Source organism: Ursus maritimus, unplaced genomic scaffold (genome assembly GCF_017311325.1).
Source record: "Ursus maritimus isolate PB19 unplaced genomic scaffold, ASM1731132v1 scaffold_7, whole genome shotgun sequence".
In the NCBI taxonomy this organism is placed as follows: domain Eukaryota; kingdom Metazoa; phylum Chordata; class Mammalia; order Carnivora; family Ursidae; genus Ursus; species Ursus maritimus.
In genome coordinates, this window is record NW_024426885.1 from 69,530,255 (window position 1) to 69,555,660 (window position 25,406).

Below are 25,406 nucleotides of genomic sequence, written 5' to 3' on the forward strand. Positions count from 1 at the left end.
GCACACATTTCTCTTTGACCTAGACATCAGAAGGTTAGACTCGGGCAGATTTTCTTCTCAATGCAGTGGAAATCCCTGGAGTCGGAATGCCTGGCTGGCATCAGGGGCGGCACACCTGCTTCACTGGACACTGTGGCAGAGCTCTCCAGGGAGGCCCATTTTACCACCTCTTTGTTCCCAGATGCTAATGCAGTGACTCAGCTATGGAACATGAAGTTATTATTCAGATTATAAAATATTAATGCAAAAGGCATTTCAAGGGACAGTTGATCCATCGCAAAGGCAGTATACAGGACGGCCATATACAGGATGGATTGGCTGTATTAGTTCAGGAAAGTTGAGATGGTAAGTGCTGCTTGTGTCTGGGATTCTATTCCAACATGAAAGCTGTGTCATGTCAGCAAGGAGAGCATCTTCTGTTAATGACAAGGAATTCGTGGTTTATAGTAAACCTGCCCCCCACAAAAGGGATCCTTGTCCTTTATGTTCCACGGACAAAGAGTGCCAGGAAAAGAAGACGTGTGCAGGGCTACCGCACTTTACTGTTTTGTGATGTGGGAATTCATGTAGGATGCATAAGGAGGTCAAGGGTAAGCAGCAGCAAAGATGACAGCATTCTTCGGAATTATAAGGAAAATAGTGTCCTTAAGTTGAGGCTTAATATTATGCCCTTTGCTGTTAGGGAAGGTCAGTGTAAAAACAAAATCACATGAAGATCACATCTACATCGTTTGCAAAAGTTATTAAAGATTCTGGTAAATTGTGCTATTTATTGTTCCTTAAATAAAAATCCTCGTTTAAAAAAAAATCTCAGAATTTAACGCAAAGGAAAGATGACTTGACTTCTATATTAGTTTCAGAGTGGGTGGCTGAAACAACAGAAATGTTCTGAAGGCTGGAAGTCTGAGTCTTCTGAGGCCTTTCTCCCTTGCTTGTCAATGGCCGTCCTCTCGGTGTCCTCACGTGGTCTTTGGCCCGTGTGTATCTGCATCTGAAGCCCCTCTTCTTAGAGGGGTACCAGCCCTGTTGGATTAGGGCCGACCCTAAGGACCTCTTTTTCACTTAATTACCTCGTTAAAGATCATCTCTCCAAATACAGCCACATTCTGAGGTACAAATCAGCCTGTAACTTAACTTCCCTGTTGAGAAAATAAGGTTCATGGAATTTCATTTTTTGCCTTAGCTACCAGGGAGTCTCAGAGCTAAATGTTTCAGTGGACTATAGCAATTATTCACAGCCTGTTTTCTGATACAAATTTCAAACTGAAATTTTTCTCATCATTTCAATCATTCATTTACTCTCTCATCCAACAAATATTTTTTGTACAGATTCTCTAAGTCAGATGCTGTGAGTACTATACGCTGAGAATTCAAAGGATAACAAGACGGAGTTTCTAGCTTAAAGGGGTTTAACAACCTCTGGGGGTAGACAAGCAAACTAGCCACGAGAACACGGTGACGCACATACACAAGTATAAACATATTAATCCCTGTATATCTAGAGAAAGAGAGAGGAGTGAGCCATGGGAGCAGGTAAGTTAGATAACACTGGAGGGAGTTGGGAGTAAGGGGTCTAGGGCAGAGCTCCTGGAGAGCATAGCAATGACAGGACTGGCCGGGCTAGGACTCACAATGCAGACCGAGGCTCTGATTTATGTGAATATAGACACACTGGCCAAAATGCTTTTTCTGTCTCTGATTCATTCATTAAGCCTCACCGAAGAACCACCATGTCACACTGCCCAGTAGGCCAGGCTCGCAAATTTTATTCCACTATTTCAAAAAGAGATTAGCAAAAATAGAGTGACAGGGTATAAGTTGAATACAAGTCCTCTTGAAGAAAGAAGGTAAGTGCATTGCTCACACTCCCCATAAGGATCTGTATTTACAGCATAATATTCAAGGCTCCCTTCATGAATCTGAATTATCTGTAATAATTTAAATGATGATTAGGATATTCAGCTCAGAAGGTAGGCAAGTACTATATATATATGTATATATACATATATACACACATATATATATACATATATATGCATATATATACATATACCTATATATATTCCATTGCAGAAATATTTTTTGATATAATATTAAAATATTAAAGGATGTAAAGGTCCATCCCTCTCGCCCAAGCTACCTGAAAAGTTCTACCGTTCAAAATAATGGTACCTTCAAGAGCTCCATATAGCTAATAAGAATTTGTGGGCACCTGGGTGGCTCAGTCGGTTAAGCATCTGACTCTTGATTTCAGCTCAGGTCATGATCTCGGGGTTGTGAGATGGAGCCATGCATTGGGCCCTTTGCTGGGTGTGGAGCCTGCTTGAGATTATCTCTCTCCCTCTGCCCCCTGTCCCTCCCACCCACACATTTTCTCTCTCTAAAAAAAAATAAAAAATAAAAAAATTGATGATGTTAATCATTGCCACTGACTATGGCATAATTTTGCCATATATTATCTCTAATCCTCAAAACCTTATAAGAACTCCTCCATATAGGTGCTATTATCTTGATTTAAAATGAGAGGAACTGAGGCGCTGAGAAGTCAGGTTGCTTTCCCCAAGGCCCTACTCTAGGAAGAGGACTGTGGGATGCTGAAGCTTGGTTTCCTTCCCTCACTTAGGGAAACCCAGGAGAATCCACAGCTCAGACAGTGCTCACTGGTAAGGTGAAAGGCACCTGCACAGCAAAACGCTTCAAGACACAATATGTATGAGTCCAATTGTGGAGAAACAAGTTAAAAACACAAATTTGAAAAGGAAACCATCAGAAAATGGACACTGACAAAAATAATTAGAATGGACAATAATGGAGACCCAATAACATGTTATTTAAAAGAATTTTAAAGTCAGACTTAGGGCTTGTAGCATGAACTGTACCTAATAAAAGCTAAAATACAAAGGAGGGACTGTTATGTGGAGGAGAGCAAGTGACCAGGTCTACAGAACCCTCAACATCAGAACAGACATGGGTGGGTTTAAGTTGTGGGCCTCCTGTGGTGGGAAGAAGTGTCTTGAAAGTTCCTGAAGGGAGAGGTAGAGGAATGAAGAGGTTACGGTATATGTAGCAGTCCTGCGTGGCACGACGTGCTCTTCCCAAGAGCTGTCAAACCCAGTGCTGGGAAGGTGGAGTTGAAAGGGACTCTGTCTGGTGTCAGAAGTGGGCTCATGAGACATCATGGTGGAAGCTCCCAAGGGGGAGGTGAGCAGAACTGGAAATCCCAGTAGTGACCAAAGGACAAAATGAAAGGTACACTAGGGCTGGGAGGAGTCCTGCCAATGCCCCAAACACCAGGGCCTTCTGCATTGGTTTCCTTAGATGGTAAATCCAAGGGGAAATAATACCTAACTTCCAAGATTTCCTATAAAGTTAACGTGATACCAAATATGAGATGTAATGAGACACCAAACACATGCCCTGCACATAACCAGTGTTCCTAACCTGCTAATGGAATGCTGGTTAAATCTGGATATGAACAACACTTTGAAGGATAAAAAAATGTAAAGCACACATGAGATACGATTCTAACAGTGGCTCTATTTAGCAGCCAAAATTCCAGTTTTCCAAAATTTTACAAAAAGAAAAAAAAGAAGTTTGCAAAATTCCAGGAATCATAAAATATCATAACAAATCTTACATTTTTTAAAAAAATAAACTTCTGAACATGATTAATGAAAAGTATGCAAATATTCATTTTTTTAAGTCAAAATACACTTTCCAGTCGATGAATATATAAGATGATCAGTGACTATGTTCAGGTATTGTAATTACATCTCATCTGTTTCATCTGCTAGTAAATGTCAATATTCTTGTAGACAAAAATGTTTATAAAATATTATATATAGGGGGGAACCTGGGTGGCTCGGTCGGTTAAGCATCTGCCTTCAGCTCAGGTCATGATCCCTGCATCAGGCTCCCTGCTCAGCGAGGAGCCTGCTTCTCCCTCTCCTCACACCCAACTCATGCTCTCGCTCACTCGCTCTTTCTTTCTCTCTAATAAATACATAAAATCTTTTTAAAAGACACTATATATACAACTCCATGCAAATTAAAGGTCCAGGAATATGTTTTTACCTTTTAAAAATGTTTTAAATTTAAAAATAGCAATTCATGAACACATCACCATGGGAGAAAAAATACAAATGGTATATAGGGTAAAAGGTGAAAGTCTCCGTTTTCATTAATCCTTTAATGATAGTAAATTGTGTTGGAAACGCTACCTTTACATTAACCTAGAGCGACCGTCAGCCAGACGCCGTGCTGTGCGCATCTTTGCAATGCTCGCTGATCGGTTTAGGACCCATAAACCACCCGCTTCATGCTACCGCTGGTAATAACAATGATGATGACGCCACTCCTATAGACTGACCTAAAGCCTCAGTTTACAGAGTATGTTCACATACAATACTATCTCATTTCTTTTTTCTTTTTTTTAAAGATTTTATTTATTTATTTGACAGAGATAGAGACAGCCAGAGAGAGAGGGAACACAAGCAGGGGGAGTGGGAGAGGAAAAAGCAGGCTCATAGCGGAAGAGCCTAATGTGGGGCTCGATCCCATAACGCCGGGATCACGCCCTGAGCCGAAAGCAGACGCTTAACCGCTGTGCCACCCAGGCGCCCCAATACTATCTCATTTCTTAATGTGGGCAGGGTGAATGGGTTTGAAGGCAGATCCAGGTGAGGGTAAACGGAAGCAGAAATGTTGTGCTCCCAAGGATCTGACACTGTCTTTCAAGGGACTGGGCCTCCCTCTCAACCAGTAGTGTAATAAAGATGTTTGAAGGTGATTACTCAAATACTACATAATGATACAATGTGAAATTTTAAAGTCATGATTATGAATCAACCAACTATACCCGATGAGCTTAGAAATACATAATGGAGAAACTGAGGCAGAGAGAAGTACCAGTTTATGACACGGATGCGTGGGACACTGTGCTTGATAATACTCAAAGCCCCTCCATGCTAATCTGGGGTTCAGAGGGCAGATCCCACAAGCTCCACGTATGCCCCAAGCTTTGCCCTTCTTTCTGTGCTTGGATGTTAAGCTCTGTGGCCATGGTGACGAAACAGAACATCTCCCACTCGTCTGACTCCTACAAAACGAAGCGGACCAGTCCTACTGGGAACCCCCCCTGCAAGGCTACTTCATTCATTTCATTTGTGCCAGGAAGAATTTCAGTCTTTTCTCTGGTGCGGGATCACCTCCTGGTCACACCGGAGCCTGTAGGATACGGTCCTTTGTTGGAATGAGAGGACTTTGCATAAGGGTGTGGGTTGGGGGGGGGGGGACTCCCAGTCCACATGCGGCTCTCATGCAGCCTCGAAGGACAGAGGGAGGGTGGATGGAGAAAGGCAAGTCACTAAACAGTCTTGTCTTCAGAGCCTAGTTCCCTGCTTGTTTTTCCTGAGCTGATCTTAAGAACAACTCCTCGTGTCAGTGCCATGATGCCTCCACGCGCCAGGACTGTGAGCAGGACACCTGCCTTCTGTCTCACTGCCCAGCCTTTGTCCAGGTGGTTTTTCTGCCTCGTGTCAGGTCATCCTCCACATTTCAGCTGAGCTGTCACCTCACTGAGGAACCTCCCTGACCTCCTGCGTCCTGACCTGGGGCTCCCTCTGTCCCACGGCACCTGAGCCCGTCCCGACCATAACCCCCATCATACAGAGCTGATGTATGATGGACATACATCACACTGGTCAATGGCTGGCCAGTGGGTAAACTGCTTGCAGGCAGGGCTGAGTCTTTTTGCCGCTGTACGTGTGACCCTGGCACAGAGCTGACGGTACATAACCCTTCACTAAATAGGCTGGGAGAATGAGCAGGAAACGAACTTCATTTTTCTTTTGTGGCCAGAATCTAGTTGGTGATATCAGTTGAATTTGGAAAGCCAAGCAAGAGAAATTAAAGAATTGTTTCTGGTGTGAGATCTTTATAAATATCTCCTCAGCCTCTAAATATGAGCCTGGATTGCAATCCTCATCCTTCCACTTCCACACCTACATAGGGTAAAACTTTAAAGTTTTTAAATTTTCCTTAAAATTTTAAAAATTAAGAAGACTGGAGTTTGTCAATGAATCTGGTTAAGTAATTGCCAATGAAACGCTAAATATGAATTCAGTTTTTTATACGCTCATATACATAATCACGCCACTTAGAGAATTTTAAATGTAAAGAGTAGTGTGACTCTTTCTGATTTTTCCATGCAATATGTAGTTATTTGCAAGTTTCTGCTCTACCCGGGCTGTTTCTGAGACGTGAAGTGTGCGGGTTTGCTTTCTGATAATCCAAAATTCCTAGTTTCCCTGCGGCCCCACCACTCATGCAATCAATGACATTCACATCTTCCCAAAGTATGTGGGTATTTTTACGTAACTTTGGTCTCCCTGGAGATCCGACATGGACATTCCGGGAGGCAAAGAAGCGCTGCAAGGAGCTAGAGCTTCCCCAGCCTGTGTCAGGGAAAATGTCAGTGTCTCAGAGAAAACCCATATTCCGCCCGCCCCCCAAGTACTTCAGCTTGTGGTGGGAGCTCATGCTGGTGGCTGAGGGAGGGCTGGGCACAGGGCACAGAGTCGGGGGGGTGCAGCTGAGCTCCAGGCCCACTGGAGCACACGGAGGTAGAGAAAACATTGAGGAACCAAAGAGAGTGGTGGAGAGGACGAGGCCACAGAATGTGGGTCCTCAGAGCCGGGAGGCTAATGGCAGGGTCAGTAGACCCCAGGAGTGCACCCTAACCGGGCAGGAGCAGCCATTCCCCTATAGGCGCCACCAGCATACCCAGTGACCAGGATGGGGCCAGGCATCTGAGCCATGGCCAGAGGGGTCGCCCACCTCCACCTGCCTCCCTGGGTCTGGGAAAGGTCCTTCCTGTACCCAGAAGCCCTGGAAAGGAGGAGAGGGAGGTGAGACTGAATACACGGACGGGAAGACAGGCCCTAAAGACTGAGTTTTTGGATTCACTGGACGCTTATTTCCACAGCAACTCCTTCAAGCCTGGAAGGGCTGGTTCCGCTCACTGGGCACTTCTTGGTCCTCTCTCCCGGGTCAGCAGGAATAANGACTCCAGAGCAATGTGTGGTCAGTTACAAGGTAACATGACCTTTTCTTCACACATCTGACCAATTTCAGCCCACTGTGTTATCAGGCATCTTGTGGAAAAATTGTTACGAAATCATAAAAACAAATATAATACTGTATTTTTTTTTTTTTTTTGTAAGTGAGGTTGTCTAGAAGAAATCACAACATTGCCAGGAGGAAGATAAACACAGCAACAGAGAAACTTCACGCTAACTTGCGAGCACCCCTCAGGCTGCACCAGCTGAAGCCATCTCTCCGCAAGGTCTAGCCCCGTGTCCCCTCTTCTAAGGAGCTTCTCCAGTCTCTCTGTCCCAAATGCCCTGCTTGAATCTGTAGCTCTAAGTTCTTGGCCGGTGGTACTGCTTACCTCCCCTGTGATCTTCTGCTCTGACTTCTTTGCTCTGCCTCTCCCAGAGTCATCCTCATAAAGGTGGACCGAATGAGCCAATGAACACTACCAAGTTAGCTCCTGGTAAAATCACGGAACCCTTCATCTTTTAAGCCCTTTGATGATAATGTCATTTGCTCTAAGAATAAAATCTCTCTTCAAGTCGAGATTCTCTTTAAGAATCTCTGAATGTTTAATATGTAAGGCCATCATAAATAAATAAAAAAAAATCCAGATATTTTTCCAACCATGGTGAGCAAAAGGCATCCTAACCAAGGAAGCCCTTGTGGGATCTGTGCATCCTGGCAACCAAAGATCGATGTACACGAATTTCTAATGTGCTTGGAAGAGCAGGAAGACAACGACAATCCTGTTAGTGTCAACGAAGGACACCTGCTATTTAAATGGCTTTTTTTCCCACGATCCTTCAGTAGGCTACCATGAGGTGACATAGCCACAACCCAGCAGCAGTGTAAACTTCAGGGTCAGACCTGACTAATTCCGTTAGGCAATCTGAGCACAAAACAGGTTTCAAGATCCCTGCTCCTGGAACATTCACAACGCGGCCGGAACGTACCCGTGGGGTCTCCGGCTGGGTCCTCCGAGCCACCATGAGTAGCAGCTGTTGTTGAAGCGCGCTGACCGCTGGGTCTCCAGAAGAAGGATCCTGACTCTCGGAAGTGGTGGTGCTGGAGGAGCTGATCTGCATCTCTCTGGGGAGGGCAAAAGACAAGCTCTGGTTACGTGGGCGTATGGAATTGTTCATTACACACGAGCACGGGACACTAGGGATCCCCAGTGCAGGGAGCCGCTAAGCCTTTACAACCGTTACCGTCTTACATGCGCAGTTAAGCGGCTGACATTTGGTATACACGACGCTATCTTCAGGCAGAAGGGCAATCATCCTGCACACATTCAAATGACTCAGGCTGTCCAGAGGTGCCATGTGCAGGGGTAGGTAGGTCGATGCCTGGTGTTCTAGAAATGACGACCTTAATTTTCTACATAGTTAATGGATGGGGAGGTGGAAGCAATAGTTTCTAGCTTCATATTTTGCGAAAACAATAAATAATAGTCTGGGTAATTCCAAAGACAGCAATCAGGAAGAAACGCTATCTACCATCGCTGCTACCTCCCCCAGCCCCCAACACACTCCGCATCCCCTCCTTGCCCCCCCCAACCCCACCCAAAGCAAAGTAAGAGCACAGGGGGTGCAAGAAATGCCTCAGGTAATTGGAAAAGAGGACGTTACTAAATTAGTTGTAATTTATATTTAAATAGTTTTATTGTCTTTAATCACATATAGGTTGACAGGACGTAAATTAATAAAACTCTTCCAGAAATCTCAAGCCTGGCATCTTTCCTTTGGCGCAGAAAGCAAAAACTAGGACACACTTCTCTATCTGCTTTTCTAGCAGGGTGCCGATAACCTTGAGGGGGCAATATTGACTGCCTACCCTACAGTCATTTCTAATAGAATTCCTGCAAACGTAACTTCAATTTTATTCACGCATCCTAGACGATGGCTTCAAAAGACAGACTAGTCCCTCCCTAGTCCCAGGGGTCAATCCCGGTCATTTTATGTGCATCGCTTTAACCCCATTTACCCTGTGCCAGTGCCTGGCTTTGGGAAGAGAGAACGTATCCTAAGTGGCCACCGTGGAGCAAAGGGGAGACAGCACAAGTTTACTTATTTCCTAAAAGGTAACAAAAGTAAGACACTCTCTTACTCCTGGCCTTTAGATGCTAAGTGAATAAGAAACATTCAGGGCTGGGGCAGCCACACTGTCACCATGAGGAACAAGCCTAAGGACTGCAGAGCTAAGAGAAATTCGTATCCTGATGACAACACCGGGTGTCTGAATTAACCAACCTCGCACCGACCATATCTTTGGACTTCCTGTCTAACACACTGTGATTTTGGGTCTTATAGAACTTGCAGCCCAACTGCCTCAAGAATGTAGATGCTACATGAACGTAATGCCTTTCTGATTTCTATCCTCACAGTTCATTACGACGTCTCTGACAGGTCTTTGGATCTTTCTTTTTCCTTACTCCTTACTACTGTCTTCACAAACACATAAATATTTATCCCATCGGAACAGTTTGAAATAGTCCCACTGTACGCACACGCGTGTGCACATACACGCTTCTCTACATGTTTCAGACATAATTCGTGACTATTTGATGATACATTCAGTAAAGGCGTCCCTGTAAAGAACCATTCAGGAGATATCATATCTTAAAGTCAGGATTTAAGAAGCAAATCAAGAAGGCCATGAAGTTCACAAACTTAAAAATCCCATCCTTCCGTTATTTGGATGACTGTTCCGCAAACAGTAACATCTTTTACTAACAGAGAAAAGAACCAGGCAGATTTATAAAGGCAATGTTCATTCACACTGTTTGCTCTGTACAGAAACCAGTGTGCCCTGTAATTCTGTTCTTCCATTGCTAGATACAATAGGACTGAAAGTGCCTTGCTCAAACAAATTCGGGGAAATCTAAATCTCAGCAAAGCCAGAACTTCGCTAAAACCAAAAGATTAATCTGACTTCGCCGTCAATAGTGTAAGTGATGACTAGAACCTGGCAGGCGTGGGATGGAAATGTGTGCTTCTGTGGGAAAATCATAGAGAGTGAATAGCACCCTCTATTGGCAACCGAAATAAACTAAGAACGGGCTATTGTGTAAGGTGTAACAGACAGCTGGTAGAGCCAGCCTCCCCCTGCTGGTGCTTCCTGCCACAAACGTGATACAAAGGAAGTGTCAACACACCTCAGTATCTGCACGTTACCTAGCATAGTAAAAATAATAACAACAAATAACTTTTTTTTTCTTATTGAAGCTGTTTAAAAGTCCCGTGTAAAAATCTAGGGTATGGTTTCTTTTCAAAACCTTTTGGATAAGTTCTAGAATTAAATGAAACGAGACTTGAATTACTGCTCCCCTAATTACTATCTGTGACTCTAAGCATTTGTTGTCCTTGCTCAAATCTCTCACCGGTAAAACAGGGAAGAGATCTCCTGCAGAGGGGTTGTGAGAATTCAATCAGAGGAGGCAGGTAACCACCCAATGGTGTCTCCCCTATAGTAGACACTTAATAACTCTACCTTACCGTTTTATTTCTTTCTGTTGAAGTAGGACCTGATTTTGTTTATTCTCAAACAGCAACATGATTCCAATGCTTTTCATACACATACATTAATTCTTGTTGTCTCTATTAGCATGAATGGGGAGAGAGTGTCACGCGTTCAACTCGCACCTAAGCCTCTTTGTTTTATAAAAAGAGACCCAAACAGCTTATTAAGTCCTCTCTTAACCAACCTCTTTCATGGAAGTCGAGTATTCTAAACAAAGCATGAGGATATTAAGAAAGATCCTTGTCCTAGTTTTAGGACTGGTAGGTCCGAAGCAGAAAGCCTGCCCTGCTTTGTACATACAGGCTTCCTATTTGGCCAGCAGGAGATGATTCAATGTTACAGTCAGCACTGCTCAACCAGAAGAGATCTCCCCCCTTACTTAGATGTTGTTCTTGGGGTCCTGATGTTGTGGCTGTAATCCCTGTGCACCAGCTAGCCCACTCAAGAACCAAAGAGGCAGTGGTGTCACAAAAATTACCCAGTGGACAAGAGTCTTCCTACTGATCCTTAAAGAACGCCTGTCCATCTTATACTTACAGCTCTTCTCAGACTACCTGCTGCTTCTTTCCCCTTTTTTAGCTGTGCACTCTGGGCTGCACAATGATCTAAAGAGTCTCTGTTTGGGGCTCCTGGCTGGCGCCGGTCGGTTGGGTGTCTGACTCTTGGTTTCAGCTCCAGTCGTGATCTTGGGGCCGTGGGATGGAGCCCCATGTCGGGCTCCATGCTCAGCGTGGAGTCTGCTGGAGATTCTCTCTCTCCCTCTGCCCCTCCCGCTCCCGCTCCTCTCCTCTCTCTCTCTAAAATAAACAAATAAATCTTTTTTTAAAAGTAAAAATAAATACACAAAAATAAAAAGTCTCTATTTTACTAACTTCTCTATTTTACTAACTTAAGTACAGAGATTTCCCCTCACATTAATAAATACAATGTGAAAGAGCTGAGTTTTAAGAGAGAGTTCCTTCTCTAAAACGGTAACGTTCCAGCCCTGCAGTAAACCTACACGCTGAACTACCATAGAACAATACTTGCATATCTGGTCTTGATCACCCGCTCTCTGGTTCGTCTCCGGTAAACTAGTTTGGTTCAGGGTGATGGCATCGCTAAATTGGTTTAAACTAGAATGAGCTCAGAGCAACAGCAGAAATAGTGGCTAATGATAGACGTTAGTAAAAAAGCAGCCACTAGAAGGAAATGAAGACGCGCCAGGAGCTAGCAGCTGGTCTGGGCCAGAATGGTGGCTCCTGTACGGGCAGAGCTGGGCCCCAGAAGGATGGTGACAGCGCTCCACCGTATTGTACTGCCCCGGTTTTCATCCCATTCATCTAGGCTTCTATAAGTAACTATCAAAACACATGTGCTGCTTCTATATTTTCCCATTAATGTGGGGAAAAAAATTCCTGAACTTCTTCATCTTCCCCAGATCTCAAAAACCATGGTCCACCATCTAGAGAAGGAGGGCCTCTCTTTCTGCCGCTCCCTCTTGTTTTTCAGGCTTCCTCGGGGGACACAGGAACAAACCACCCGGAGAAGGGGGGGCAGCCTAAAAATGCAAGGCACAGCAAGCAACATGTTCCATATGTAGGATATTTAAGTAAAGCAGCGCTGTTTTGAAAACGATGACCTTTACTATTGAATGTTAACAGGGGTTCTAGATTTAAAGTCTGCAAACAACTCTCCTTTCACAGGTAAAATTCACCTGCGCCTTTGAGCACATGGAAGGAGAGGGACAGGGCCTCCAACACGGGGTCTGCTGCCACCGTGTGGCGGTGGGGGGAGTGACCACCAAAACAGAAGTCCACAGTGCAGGAGGCCTTCTTCCTGGGGAAGCAGAAAAGGGGCCTCAGCACAGAGGTCTTTCTAGAATCGACCTCACAAACTTTCCATCCTTATGACTCTGTGCCTGGATGAAAATGTAATCTCTCTCTCCTTCGTCCAAGAACCCGAAATAAGGACCAGAGTGGACGGATCAGAGTAAGACAGAGGGCACAGACGTTTGGAACAGTGGAAACTCTTCAAAGGCAAAATTCTGGATGTGCCTGTGTTTCCTACAGATCGCTTCCACCTCTGTGTGATCAAAAGCATCCTGATCCACCCAAAGTGTTTTTTTTTTTAATTTAAAGCAGTACACACATAACTCTCCACTTTGCAAGTCAACACAGTAATGTAGCTATACATAAATATATGTATGTATATATTACTACATATATAGTAATGTAGGTATAATGTACTAATGTAGCAAACTCTGAAATACTTATGACTAGAGTTCACATTTTCAACTTACACCTGAATGGGACACAGAACTGAGCATATCCAATATTGGGAGAATTCACATTTTTCTCCACATTTTGAAGACCTGGTTGACTAACTTCAATACCCCATGCTTTAGTTCAACTAGTCCAAACCAGAGATCACAATTTCTTCTGACTAATGAAAAAAACAAAACAAAACAAAAAAAGAGTTCTAAAAGAGACAATTATTTTTTGCAACTTTCTGCTACTTGACTTCTTTGGGAAACAGGGACATATCGCTGTGGCTTGAAAGGGCTTTTCTGAGAGCTGTTCCCAATGAAAAGGAAAGTTTTACTGAGATACGGGCCAGAAAGACTGGTAATGTCAGCAAAAGAGTAAGAATTCTAAAAAGGCAGCAAAGAGTGAGTGCAGGGCTTCGATGCACCTTCGGAGCAGAGTACTCAATGGGTTTAGAGATTCAGCAGTGTCCAAAAATAAGCCTAGTTTATAACCAGAACAATATCTGCTTCGGTATGTACTACAATGATTCATAAGCAAATAAAAGCCAAAAATAAGTGAATCCAGATAAATCTCTACACTATTACCCAACTTACTCCACGTTTTCAATTAAAAACAACTGAGGTACAAAAATCCCCCAATAAAAATCCTATAAACTAAGATGCTCCAGGGGCACCTGGGTGGCTCAGTTGGTTAAGCATCAGACTCTTGGCTTAGGCTCAGGTCATGATCTCAGGGTTGTGGGATGGAGCCCAGTGCTCCACTCAGAGGCAGCCCGTCCCTCTCCTTCCCCCTCTGCCCCTCCACACAGGTGTGTACAGGTGCGCTCTCGCTCTCTCTCAAATAAATAAATAAAATCTAAACTAGTGTTCTCCAGAATGAGTCTTCCATTCTGTAGACTACTATGCCTACTTTTTGAATAATAGATGTTCCAAATAAATGTAAATAATATGTCTTTCCATCAGATTTCACTGGAGAGCAAACAATATGCATTTTGTAAGCATTTTCTTTAGGTTGTTTATGACACTGGAAAAGCCAGATTAATACTGAAGCATGGTTACATATCTTTCTTTTTTTTTTTTTTAAAGATTTTATTTATTTATTCAACAGAGATAGAGACAGCCAGCGAGAGAGAGGGAACACAAGCAGGGGGAGTGGGAGAGGAAGAAGCAGGCTCATAGCGGAAGAGCCTGATGTGGGGCTCGATCCCGGATCGCCGGGATCACGCCCTGAGCCGAAGGCAGACACTTAACCGCTGTGCCACCCAGGCACCCCTGGTTACATATCTTTCACAGAAGAAAGCTCTGCTATGTTACTTGGAAGAATTTATAGATAAAAGAAACGTAAATTTTTGCTGACAAAGAAAAGAAACTATCAAGCTTTAATTGCAAGACCTACAGAGGAAATGAACAAAAGTCCAGTCTGCAACGAACCTTCTAGACACAAGACACACTTTCCAAACAGAGAGCCTACATCGGCTTTATGTTCTGGGTGGACTAGTGACTACACCTTTCTAGGTAGACTAGCTCATTTTAGGCTCTGAGCTACTGAATCAGTCCCATGTGCTGGGTAATGAATTTATCCTCTGCAAGTTCTTAAGTAGCAACTCCAAATGCTGCAGTTGAAGCCATGGTTCCCTCCTTCTAGCATCTGGGGAAAGCAGAACTATGTTAGAGAGCGTCACCAAACGTACCTGCTTTATGGACAGTTACTGTACAGCCGGAAAATGCTGCTTCTATTTCCTTGGCAGTTAATGAGAAATGCACTGGTTCCCGCAATGACAGTGAGAGCAAGGAGGGAAATTTGTTTCCTCTCCTGGTTTCCTCCAGGAATCCCCAAAGAGACATGAGTGTTACATTGCAAACAATTCCCCATTCATGCTTGGGAGTCAAGGATATAAAACTGTCACATGGCAACTGGGCTGAACAATGGCAAAGAGGAATGGCTTGCTTGCCAGTAATAAGAATCAGTGGTTTAATGGCCTAGTTGGAGGCAATCCCAGCCACTGAAGTTGCCTTACAGGGAAAAAGCTGCTTTTCCACTATCTTCCACAGCTGAATGGCTTAGCAACAGCCCTAACTAGGAATCCTTCCAAGTTCGAAATCAAAGTTTATATTTCTTGTAGTGGGAGAACTCAACATTTAATGGCATGAGAAGCCAGGGATACAATATTCAAGTACCTCCTCGAAAATTGCGACAGAGGCCAAAATGTTGGAATACAACAGGTTGATGGGAGAACGCAAAGTACTTAACCACCTTAAAAATCTCATAAAGTAACTCAAAAAAGTCAGGATGCTTTGTTCTACAAGGCCGTTAGTGAACTTGAGCCCCTGGCCCACCGCTTGTGTTTGCAGATAATAACAACAATGTCCTTATGGCAGGCACCATCCTAAGCACTGCAGAGATCTATGATATTTAACTTGTAAAGCCAACCAGTGAATTGATTACTATATTATTTCCATTTATGGATTAGGAAACTAATACCTAACATGGTTAAGCAAATGGATTAATGTCAACCAAAAAGTTCCTATGAGTGCAGGAACCGAAACCTGGATCGGCCTGAGACAGACGGTCGTGGGCATGCCCGGTGGTACTAAGGATCCCGATGTCCCATCACAGTCCCCTTCCACGTGGACACAGAGAACTACTGCCTCCAAATGCATGGAATACAAGACAGGAAAATCTAATATCAGCTGCAATCTCTGATTTCTATATACAGTGGGCTTAAACAGTCATTTTGCAGGTTTGTTTGAGTTTTGGGTTTTTTGTTTTGTTTTGTTTTAGTTTGGGGGCCATTTTCCCACTTACAAAAAGAAGATAACATTCTGTATTGAAATGACCAGGCACACTGCTAAGGCTTCTGGCTCTTTCATTCCAACCATTGCAAGGCGAGGGCGTTATTTGTTGATGTTGTCTTGATAATCAATCCCATGTTCAACGGATTGCTTCTGTCTATAAATAGGTCAGATTGCTCCTGCCACCAGTAGAACAAAGCATGAACTGCCCAACCAGTCTTCATGGCCCCCAGGGCCTGACTCCACTCCTCCGATTCAGCTCCTCGCCTGCTCTCCCTAAATGGCCAGCTGGTGTGCGCTCGGTCCAGAACTCCAACTGGGCTACCTGTGTCATGTCCAATGATTCAATTTGATTCAGTTCAGTTATTTACTGAACATCTATCTGCAGAGGGCTAAGTGAGGGCTCTAAAGGCACACTTTTCTCCAAACAAGTACAGTCTGGAGAGATGGGAGTCCTACACAAATAAATCAAGTACCAGAGAGAATGTGATAAGCCCTCCTCTGACGGTGACACGGAAAAGTCGTTTCATTTTCGCAGTAGGGATTGATCAGATAAAGAAGTATAAGGAGGCAGATTGTAATTTGTGCTTTGAGAGATGATTATTCCAAAAGGTAGGACTGAATGGAGAAGGGCATTCAAGGCAAAGAACAGCAGATGCTTAGAGAGGAAGAGCTCGTGTGGGCTTTGCAGAGAGTGGGGGCTGAGGGACAGGGCTGAGCAGGGGTGTGGAGGAGCGGGCTCACTGAACACCTGCCCAGACGTGCACTGGGGACCACATAACGGCATCTCCATAGGGCATGTATCTGCAGGAGGGGACACTCCCCAGGAGACTCGGGGTGTGGGGTGAAGGCCCGGGCTTCAGAGCAGGAATGGACAACCAGGAGTCCACAGGCCACAGCCAACCACACATGTCATCTGTGGCCTGCGGTATTTAAAAAAAAAAAAAAAAATCAAAGCTGATAACATGAAACAAAATAGTTTTACAAATAAATGTGAACTTTTAGCTCTTTGCAGAAAATACTGGAAAATCCAGTCAGGCCAGGCTTACCGGATCAGGCCTCAATGGGCAGAAGAGAAGCAGCAGCAGCCTCTGTAGCCAAGATAAATGTCCTCCAGTGGACTGCCGTGGCCACCACTCCTACCATCTGACACCAGCCAGCTTGCCCTGGCTGTACTCCCTGCCTGGGAGCCACGGAGCTCTGAGGCTGTGGCCCCCGCTGGGGGAGAGGACCAGGGAGGGAGATTTAGGTGTCCAGAGGCCACTTACTAGCCACTGAGGTTGAGCATGTTTCTTAGACGGTCTTACTTCCTTTGCTGTGAAATGGAGCGAATATCACCTGCCTCCGTTCTGTCACGCAGGTGAAATTAGATAATTTATGACTTAGCGGAGTGCTTTGCACATTACACATATTTAACAAGTGGTGGCCACCACTGCCAGAATTATTAGAGGAAAATGCTTCCTTCGGGGCCAGGAACTGCCATAATATTGCCTCCCACAGAAAGGCCGGAGGCGTGTTGGAACACGGGTGTAAGGCGTGAGGGACCTGGCCCTTCTAAGTGGCAAAATCCTAACCCGTGGTCTTGCACCTGATCACCTGCCCTCCGCTCTGGTATCCTTCTTTACCTTAGAGATTGAGAGGACGCTCTCCCCCTTGCATACCCTTCACGCAGTGGTACGTTAATGCAGAGCTTAAAGTATTTCAGGTGAGGGGCTCCTGGGTGGCTCAGTTAGTTAAGCCTCTGCCTTCGGCTCAGGTTGTGATCTCAGGGTCCTGGAATCAAGTCCCGCATCAGGCTCCTTGCTCAGCAGGGAGTCTGTTTCTCTCTCTGCCCCTCACCCTGCTTGTGCTCTCGCTCTCTCTGTGAAATAAATAAAATCTTAAAAAATAAATAAGATAAAATAAAATATTTCAGTTGAACCAGCCTGCTTGCTTCTATCCTATTTACAATAGGTTTTCCTTCACACAGCCAGTTCAAAGATACCCAAATCATCATTACAACATGAACTGCCATGAAAGCCAAGCCTTATCACGAATCCAAAGAAATCAGCCTCCTATGATGGGCGGCATAGCTTTCATTGTCCCCAGGTCTGGGGAGGACTTTGAGACTGTTGGAATACCCAGCATAAGCCCGTCAGACAACAGTTTAAATCCAGAAGATCAGCTGACTGCAGAGCACAGAGCCATTTTTCCTGAGCGTGAGTTAAACAGATGGCAGCCCCTGAACCACTTTCCCAGAGCTACCAAGGGAACCGCTTCAATGCTATGCTTTCCTTAAGCGAAGTGACTTGAGTTTTGTTCTCACGCATTAAACAGGAAGCACTGTACATGTCCTATGCCCAAATGAGCCACTGAATTGCCACAACACCCCACAACAAAGTCCCCTCTAAACGACGAACTTATTTCAAAGCATACAGTCCAGAGAACATGGATAATCTCAACAGTCTGTACGTGTGAGAGCAAACATGTATAGTATTCCATCTTATCAGTGAAGAACGGCGAGGAGAAGATATGCATGGCTACATGCCATTCTTTCCTAGAGCTCTTAAAACCAATGCCCTGTCAAATTACCTTGGGGAGAGGGCCGGTGGACAAAGACAGAACTTGTGAGCTGGGGGGCCACGAACTCTCCAGCGGCATGCTCACACCCAAGAAGTGTTAGTGATGACTAGGGACATTATATAAAGCTTTTCTTGAAGGGCAAAGCTGCTTTTACAAAACTTGATCGTTATTCTCTTTAAAGAAGTTCAGTAATTAATCGAATCAAATTGAATCACACCATTTTACCAGAAACAGCATCCTCAGGGGTCATCTGTTGAGTTTTGCTGCCCTGCATCCGTCCACCTTACTCCAAATTTCCCTCTGAAGAGCTACCCCCATACTTTCTCAGAGGGAAGTTACAGTCCAGCTCTGCATCTGAACGTAGAGCTAAGTCAAGTATTTGCCAGGAACACGGCCCAGCCAAAACCAATCAGACTCAATGAGACTTATATTGGGGTTTATGGGAAAGAAGCACGCTGTCCTCACTGGACTTGAATGAGAGAAGAAGACACAGGCCTGGGGCTACGATAGGCATCTTCCAACCACCGGAGCTGGGTGTTTGAGAGTGGTGTCAAAATCACAGGAAAGGGAGAGTGATGGAGAAAGAGAAATCACACCCTTGAAATTATCTACAAGATGTCTCAGTTACGTGACCCAAAATTCCCACGGTGATGAGGCCTGTTTGACTTGGATTCTCTTGTGTGCAACAGGAAGGGGGTCTAACTGGGGTATGTACATGAAAAGGCAGAGCTCGGGAAGGACTGACCCAAGACTCTCCACACAGCTTTGCAGGGGTGCTCAGCACAAACACGGTCAGCAGCCCCTAGCAGCTCTGAGAAGCTACGGCCTCACCTGGCAGAAAGCTCTCGAACTCCGAGGAAATGCCCTGTGGCAAACTGAAGCCCAGGCAGCTCTAGAAATGGAGGGCAGGCTACAAAAGAGCTCGAATCTGGGGAGGAAGTGCAGGGGAAATGAAAGAAACAAGACTTCAGGGAAATTTAATAAAGAGAGAGCACTTAAGGGGAGAACGGGAGTTAGAGGGTAGCTCTGCAAGAGCCATGGCCTAAGGAGGTGGGGCCCACGAGAAACCAGGTAGACATTCTCTCTGATCTGATTTGCACACTGTACGTTTTTAGTTTTTTAAGGCTCTGGATATGTGACCTTATGCTAACTGGCATTACTGGCAACTGCAATTAAAGTATTAACCGAGGGAGAAAGTGAAGCACATTTGTCCAGGAAAACAAAAGTAAGAGTCTTGTAACTTTATTTTGGGATAAAATAAGGGCCTTATAATTGTTCTAAATTTAGTTTAAAAACATTACAGCTTCCAACTAAGGATTGCAGAAAAATGGGACAGCTTTCAAAGCTGTGTTCACACGGAATTAAATATTTGGCTTGAGAAAGCTGCCATCTTAGATCCCTAAATCCATCAAGCCACTGTCACGAAATGTCCCGGGGGCTGGGGCTGAGGTGTGGACGGCAAACCTCCCTCTCCTCGTGGGGGACTTTGCATGTTTCTTGGCTGGAGAAGAATTGTGTTTTCTGTCTATTTTGACTGGAATGTGGGCACCTGAGGAAGACAGAGGATGAGGGGAAGGAGAACATGCCCATTTCCCCACAGGAGTGACTCTGGACGCAGCACCCAGCTTCAGGGTGGGGGCCCAGGTGGGACGGTGTGGCCTGGGGCAGCCTCTGCCCGCAGTAGGCATCAGATCTGCCCGAATGGCCGACACCAGCTTCTTAACACAGCAGTGACTACAGTGAGGGAACGCCGAGAAGGAGGGCACACGACACAATCCCAGCTGGAGACCAGCCTGCACCTACAACTTTCTTCAGGCCCCTGTGAGGCTCCTCCTTGAATTTCCTGGGCACGCCCGTTAAGGGAACTTTGACCTTGGGCGGGAGCACTCAAGCTCAGGACCTGGGATTGAGGATCCAGGCGTGAAGCCTGAGGCATACCAATCACACCACAGAGGACTCCCGTAAGGTTTCAAATAGACATACAATTCTAATGAAATGTACATGAAACATGCACTTCCACACTTGGAGCAAGTCACTGAGGCGTCTCCACAGGGATTAGCCTCAAAAAATCTTGAACTCTGGAGGTGCCTGGTGGCTCAGTCAGTGAAGCATTCATTTTTGGCTCAGGTCATGATCACGGGGTCACAAGAGTGAGCACCACTGGGCTCTGCACTCAGGAGGGAGTCTGCTTGAGATCCTTTCCCCCTTCTCCCCCCTACACCTATACCCCCCTCCCCCTTCCCCGCTGCTCCGGCACATGCCGGCTCTCCGCTCCCCCCTCAAATAAGTAAATAAATCTTTGAAAAAAAAAAAAAGAGGGGCGCCTGGGTGGCTCAGTTGTTAAGCGTCTGCCTTCGGCTCTGGGCGTGATCCTGGAGTTCTGGGATCAAGCCCCACATCAGGCTTTTCCGCTGAGAGCCTGCTTCTTCCTCTCCTACTCCCCCTGCCTGTGTTCCCTCTCTCGCTGGCTGTCTCTCTCTCTGTCAAATAAATAAATAAAATCTTTAAAAAATTTAAAAAAAAAGAATCTTGAAGTCCAGAATGAACAATGAATTTAGTCCACCACTAGTAAGATTTACAGCTTGCCCAATGCTGCCATGAATCCAGGTATGTTCCAGATACACAAGCTAATTTAATATCAACTTAATTAACATAATTTAGAAAGTTATCCAATACATTCTGAAGGAAGGCAGATAGAACGAGTGTTTAGATCACCTATCTACAAAAGAGCTCGCCGTCACTAGTGCGGACAAGAACTATGTTTCTGGTCCATTCCTCGGGACAAATTGAAGACCGTGTTCTCCAGCTGCATCACCGTCTTACCTGAATGGAGCACTATCTGCACAGGATTCCTATTTATATTTACAGGTTTATATTCATTTTTGGACACAGCTACTATGAAAACAGTTTATTTTTTATTTTTCTAAGACATCAGATTTTCTTTTTCTCGCACACAAAACCCACATGCTTTGACACCTACAAACGGATTAACACCTTCACTCTATACCAGGATCCTCACTTCATTTACAGTCAGAGTAATTTGCAGGTCCCCCCACAACGCAACAGCTCCCCAACCTGAAACCAAACCTCCACTTACCGAGCATGAGAGAAACTGTCATAATGTGACGGCTGATGCTGTAAAGGGCCTTCCTTCTGATTTCCAGACTTTAAATAACAGGATCTAATCTCCCCTAGGAAATCACAAAATTTCAGCAAAGATTATTAGATAATTATTGGTATCTGATCATTTCAGCTTATATTTTTTTCAAGTTAGAGGGAACTCATTTTAGACTGTTTTAATAATAATCGTTGGTACTCTAGGTCCATTCTTTATGTTTTTCCACAGAATGTGTAACTTAACTACGAAAATCTTCTTGACATACCTCTCTAATAATATGCTGACACAGTTTGTCTCAGTTACCTACTACTTAATTAATTAATTAACTTGCAATCAATTAACTTGCACCATCTCTTAATTCACTTTTATATACATTTGACCCTGGGACAACTTGGGGGTTAGAGGCACCCACCACCCACACTGTTGAAAATCCATTTAATAACTTTTGACTCCTCCAAAACTTAACTACGAATAGCCTCCTGGTGACCAAAAGCCTTATCCATAACACAAAGTCAATTCACACACAGTTGGGATGTTACATGTTTCATATATTGTTTTCTTATAAAAAAGTAAGCCAGAAAAAAGAAAATGTTATTAGGAAAGTCATAGGAAGAGAAAATACATTTACAATACTGCACTGTATTTATCAAAAAAAGCCCCATGTACAAGTGCACGGTTCAAACCCCCGTTGTTCAAGGGTCCACTGTTCTCTTCAGTCTGCTGTTTTGTGAGTTTCCATCATGGGTCAGTATGGGTCTGCGTATGCCATAACTGGGGGGGTTTGTATAGTGCAAAAAAAGGCTTATTGAGGTGTGGTTTTGATTGGTGATGTGCATGAGACTGTCCCCACCTCGGAATTTGCCGATGAGCAATGGCTTAGGCGCTGACTGGTGTGTCAGCCCGGTAATGAGGAAAAGCAAGAGATGGAATTAATTTGCAGAGTTAAATTAGCCTGCTAAAGAGGTTCAGGGAACTGAGGTGTGAAAATCGGTTCGCTTTGTAAATGTCAATGGTCTCCCCCCAGAAGAGGTTTTAGGAATACCTTCTTCCGGTGACACAGGAGCGTAATTAACCGTGTTTGTTACAAGCAGCTGGAATTGAGACTGAAGGACTGGACCTCACCTTGGAGGTGCCTCCCACCAGGAGATACATTAATAAGGACAAACAGCAGCCCCCCTGGAGGCTTTGATAGAAGTGTTAATGTAGTTCTTTATAATGTAAAAGACTTCTTTGTATTTCTGCAGATGCAAAGGCACTTCAAACCATGAACTACTTGTAGATAGGGTAACCATGTAATTTATTATCCAAATCAGGATCCTTTGAGCACAAAATAACAAACATAAATTATCTATACCCATCCTCAAAAAACAAGGATCTATATCCCTTACCTACAGAACTTTGAACTTGCCACTTGTCCTTCCTTCCTTCCTTCCTTCCTTCTTTCCTTCCTTCCTTCCTTCTTTTCTTTCTTTCCCTCCCTCCCTTCCTTCCTTCTTTTTTTCCTTTCTTTTTCTATTTTAAATCCTTTTTATAACAAGGCACTAAAAATATATATCAAGGTCAGATTTTCAACATACATCCAAGAAATATTTACTAGGTGCCAGGCATTGCTTTCCTAAAGTTCACAACTGTGGAGGGGACAACATCATTAATCAAATTATAAGTCAATAAATAATCAGAAGCTATAATACTATCAGAGAAGGAAAAGGATAGGGTGTTCAGAGAGCAAAAAACATAGGAACCTGATTAAGTCTGGGGAATCCAGGAAAGATTTTCCTGAAGAACTGTCTTGAGAATTAAGATATGAAGGATAAATAGCACATTGTGGGCACAGGGATATGCTATGTGCAAAGGCCCTGAGGCAGGAGGGAGCACACTCTGCTCTAAGAATATGATATGTGAGCAATCATAGGACTAAGCCTTCCTGTTCCAAAGTCTAGGACTGAGGCTAAGAGACCATATGGGCATGAGAAAGTCACCAGCTTTATCCCTTCTTCCTCACTAGTAAAGAGCTCTAAAGACTTACCATGTTCATCAATGAAGACGTGCATAGCATCCACAGACATCTCATCTTGCACAGATGTTTCAGGCCCACTGATGACTTGCAAGACAGAACTATCTTGCTGGGACGTTACCCTGTAGATGATCTGTCTTTGTCTGTTGCCCTGGAAACTTAACATATACAAAAGTTTCAAACACTATTAGGAACTCCTCCTTATCCTTAACGAATCATTAAAAGAAGCAGCCACTAAAATGAAACTGTGTCATGCTTCGTACTGACAGGAAGCTAAGTAAGTAAGCTATGCTCACAGGGTCGTGATCTTGGCAGGCTCAGTGAGCACAGGGCTGGTGCTAGTGTGGTCTTGACTTTGCATGTCTGGTTTTCCGTGCTTGGAACTGTGTCCGTTAGGCTTTTCACTTTCTTGGATTTCCTCCTTTTTCTCATGGGAGCAGTTATCTGAAAAACATTGCTTTGTGTGTGAATATAATATTAAATAACAAATTAATGTGAAAGCACTTGGAAATAAGTTACCAAAACTGAAACAAGAATAGACAGAAAATCTATATAGCGCCTATGAATTCAGAATGTGTAAATAAATTTTAATGTTACTAATTATGAACATACCCAAATATATTTGAAAAACATAAGTGTGTATATGTTAGAGACAAGTTATTTAAACATCTACGGACACTATCGACTTTATCGATGATTCGATAGTTTATCAGGATTCCCCTGATATGACTCCAGTGACCACTGGCTTAGCTGGTTGAAAATCACCCATTTAGATTACTTGGGCCTGAAAGGTTCATAACTCATATATGGACAGCATCAGATGAAAAATAAATTTCATAAACAAGCCTGGCTATTTTGGAGCAAGGTCCCATTTACCACTTTTAAAATCTTACCCATCATTCCTTCTCACTCATTCTCCATGTCTAGATTTTCAAGGTAAGGCAGAGTCAGTCCCTTCATAAAGTAGACACCCAAGTCTAGCTGACTTTGCACTTGGCCCTGTGGAGGACACAGTGAGATACTGCACCTGCTGCTTGACCTGAAAGTATTTGAAGGTGAATGAGAATGCCAAGGTCAATAGGTACAGATCGGTCGTTTGAGTTTTTACGATCCTCCTTAAATAACTGACCAAAATAAGAGTCTTAGCTTACACCATTATGCACAATGGAATCCACCCCTAAGCGTCAGCCCTTCCTCGTCTGAGGATATACCCAAAAGCCATTTTTAGGGTTACAATGACCACTCTATTGCCAAGACCAAAGATACCAAGAGCTATCTTCTTCCGAGCAAATTGTCTAAAGAACTCAAGTGAGCGGTTTGAACGTACAGGCCCTTTCGAGACATGCCATTCGAAGAGCCCACCAAGATCTCTCTCGGCCCCCTAAAAGCAAAACTATGTTTGCTTCCCTGGAGTATAAATCACATCATTATGTATATAACAACGTTTTCGTCCTTCAAGAGAAACATGGCTGGCTTCTATGTGAGTCCTGAAGATAAACATTCCCAGCACATCTGTGAAACTACCATGAGAATTTCTTTGATAGAAAAATGTTTGCCTCTCATTTGACAGCTTGTCAAGAGGGAAGTTTTCACAGTTTTCAAGAAACACATTTGTGAGAAAGTGCTATCATAACAAGCAGCTTTGGCCAGTGATCGTATCGCATACACGATTGCAGAAAGCAAGTACAGACCACCCTCCCCCCTCATGCTACATGTATCTGGACTCCTCTGTTCATGTCTCTCATATTTTAGTCGCTCCTTCTCTTAAATGGGTACATTACATATGTCAACATATGGACTATTTGTTTTCCTTTTTCCCTTTAAAATAACACATTTATAGGTATTTTCTGTTTATAAAAAACGGTGCACATTAATTGTATATAATTTAAAGCTAGAGAAAAGAAAAAAAATTTAAATCACTCTTAACCCCACCATGGTGAGTACAGGAGCCAATCTGATACAGACCAGTTTGTTTGGTTTTTTTTCCATATACACTTTTTGTTTTCTAAAAATTAAGTCATAATATAGATACTTAATGATTATGTTAAAGTATTATA

At 43.9% G+C, this 25,406-nt stretch overlaps 1 protein-coding gene across 1 annotated transcript in view; it reads right to left on the minus strand.

Moving 5' to 3' along the window:
* Positions 1–25,406, minus strand: part of PCNX2 (pecanex 2) — a 291,473-nt gene that overhangs the window by 221,460 nt on the left and 44,607 nt on the right. Inside the window, exons 6-9 of the mRNA XM_040624241.1 lie at positions 23,646–23,793; positions 23,362–23,507; positions 21,315–21,408; positions 8,049–8,184 (exon numbers count right to left, since the gene is read on the minus strand). Coding sequence (XP_040480175.1) covers positions 8,049–8,184; positions 21,315–21,408; positions 23,362–23,507; positions 23,646–23,793 — 524 coding nt within the window. The remainder of the gene's footprint in view (positions 1–8,048; positions 8,185–21,314; positions 21,409–23,361; positions 23,508–23,645; positions 23,794–25,406) is intronic.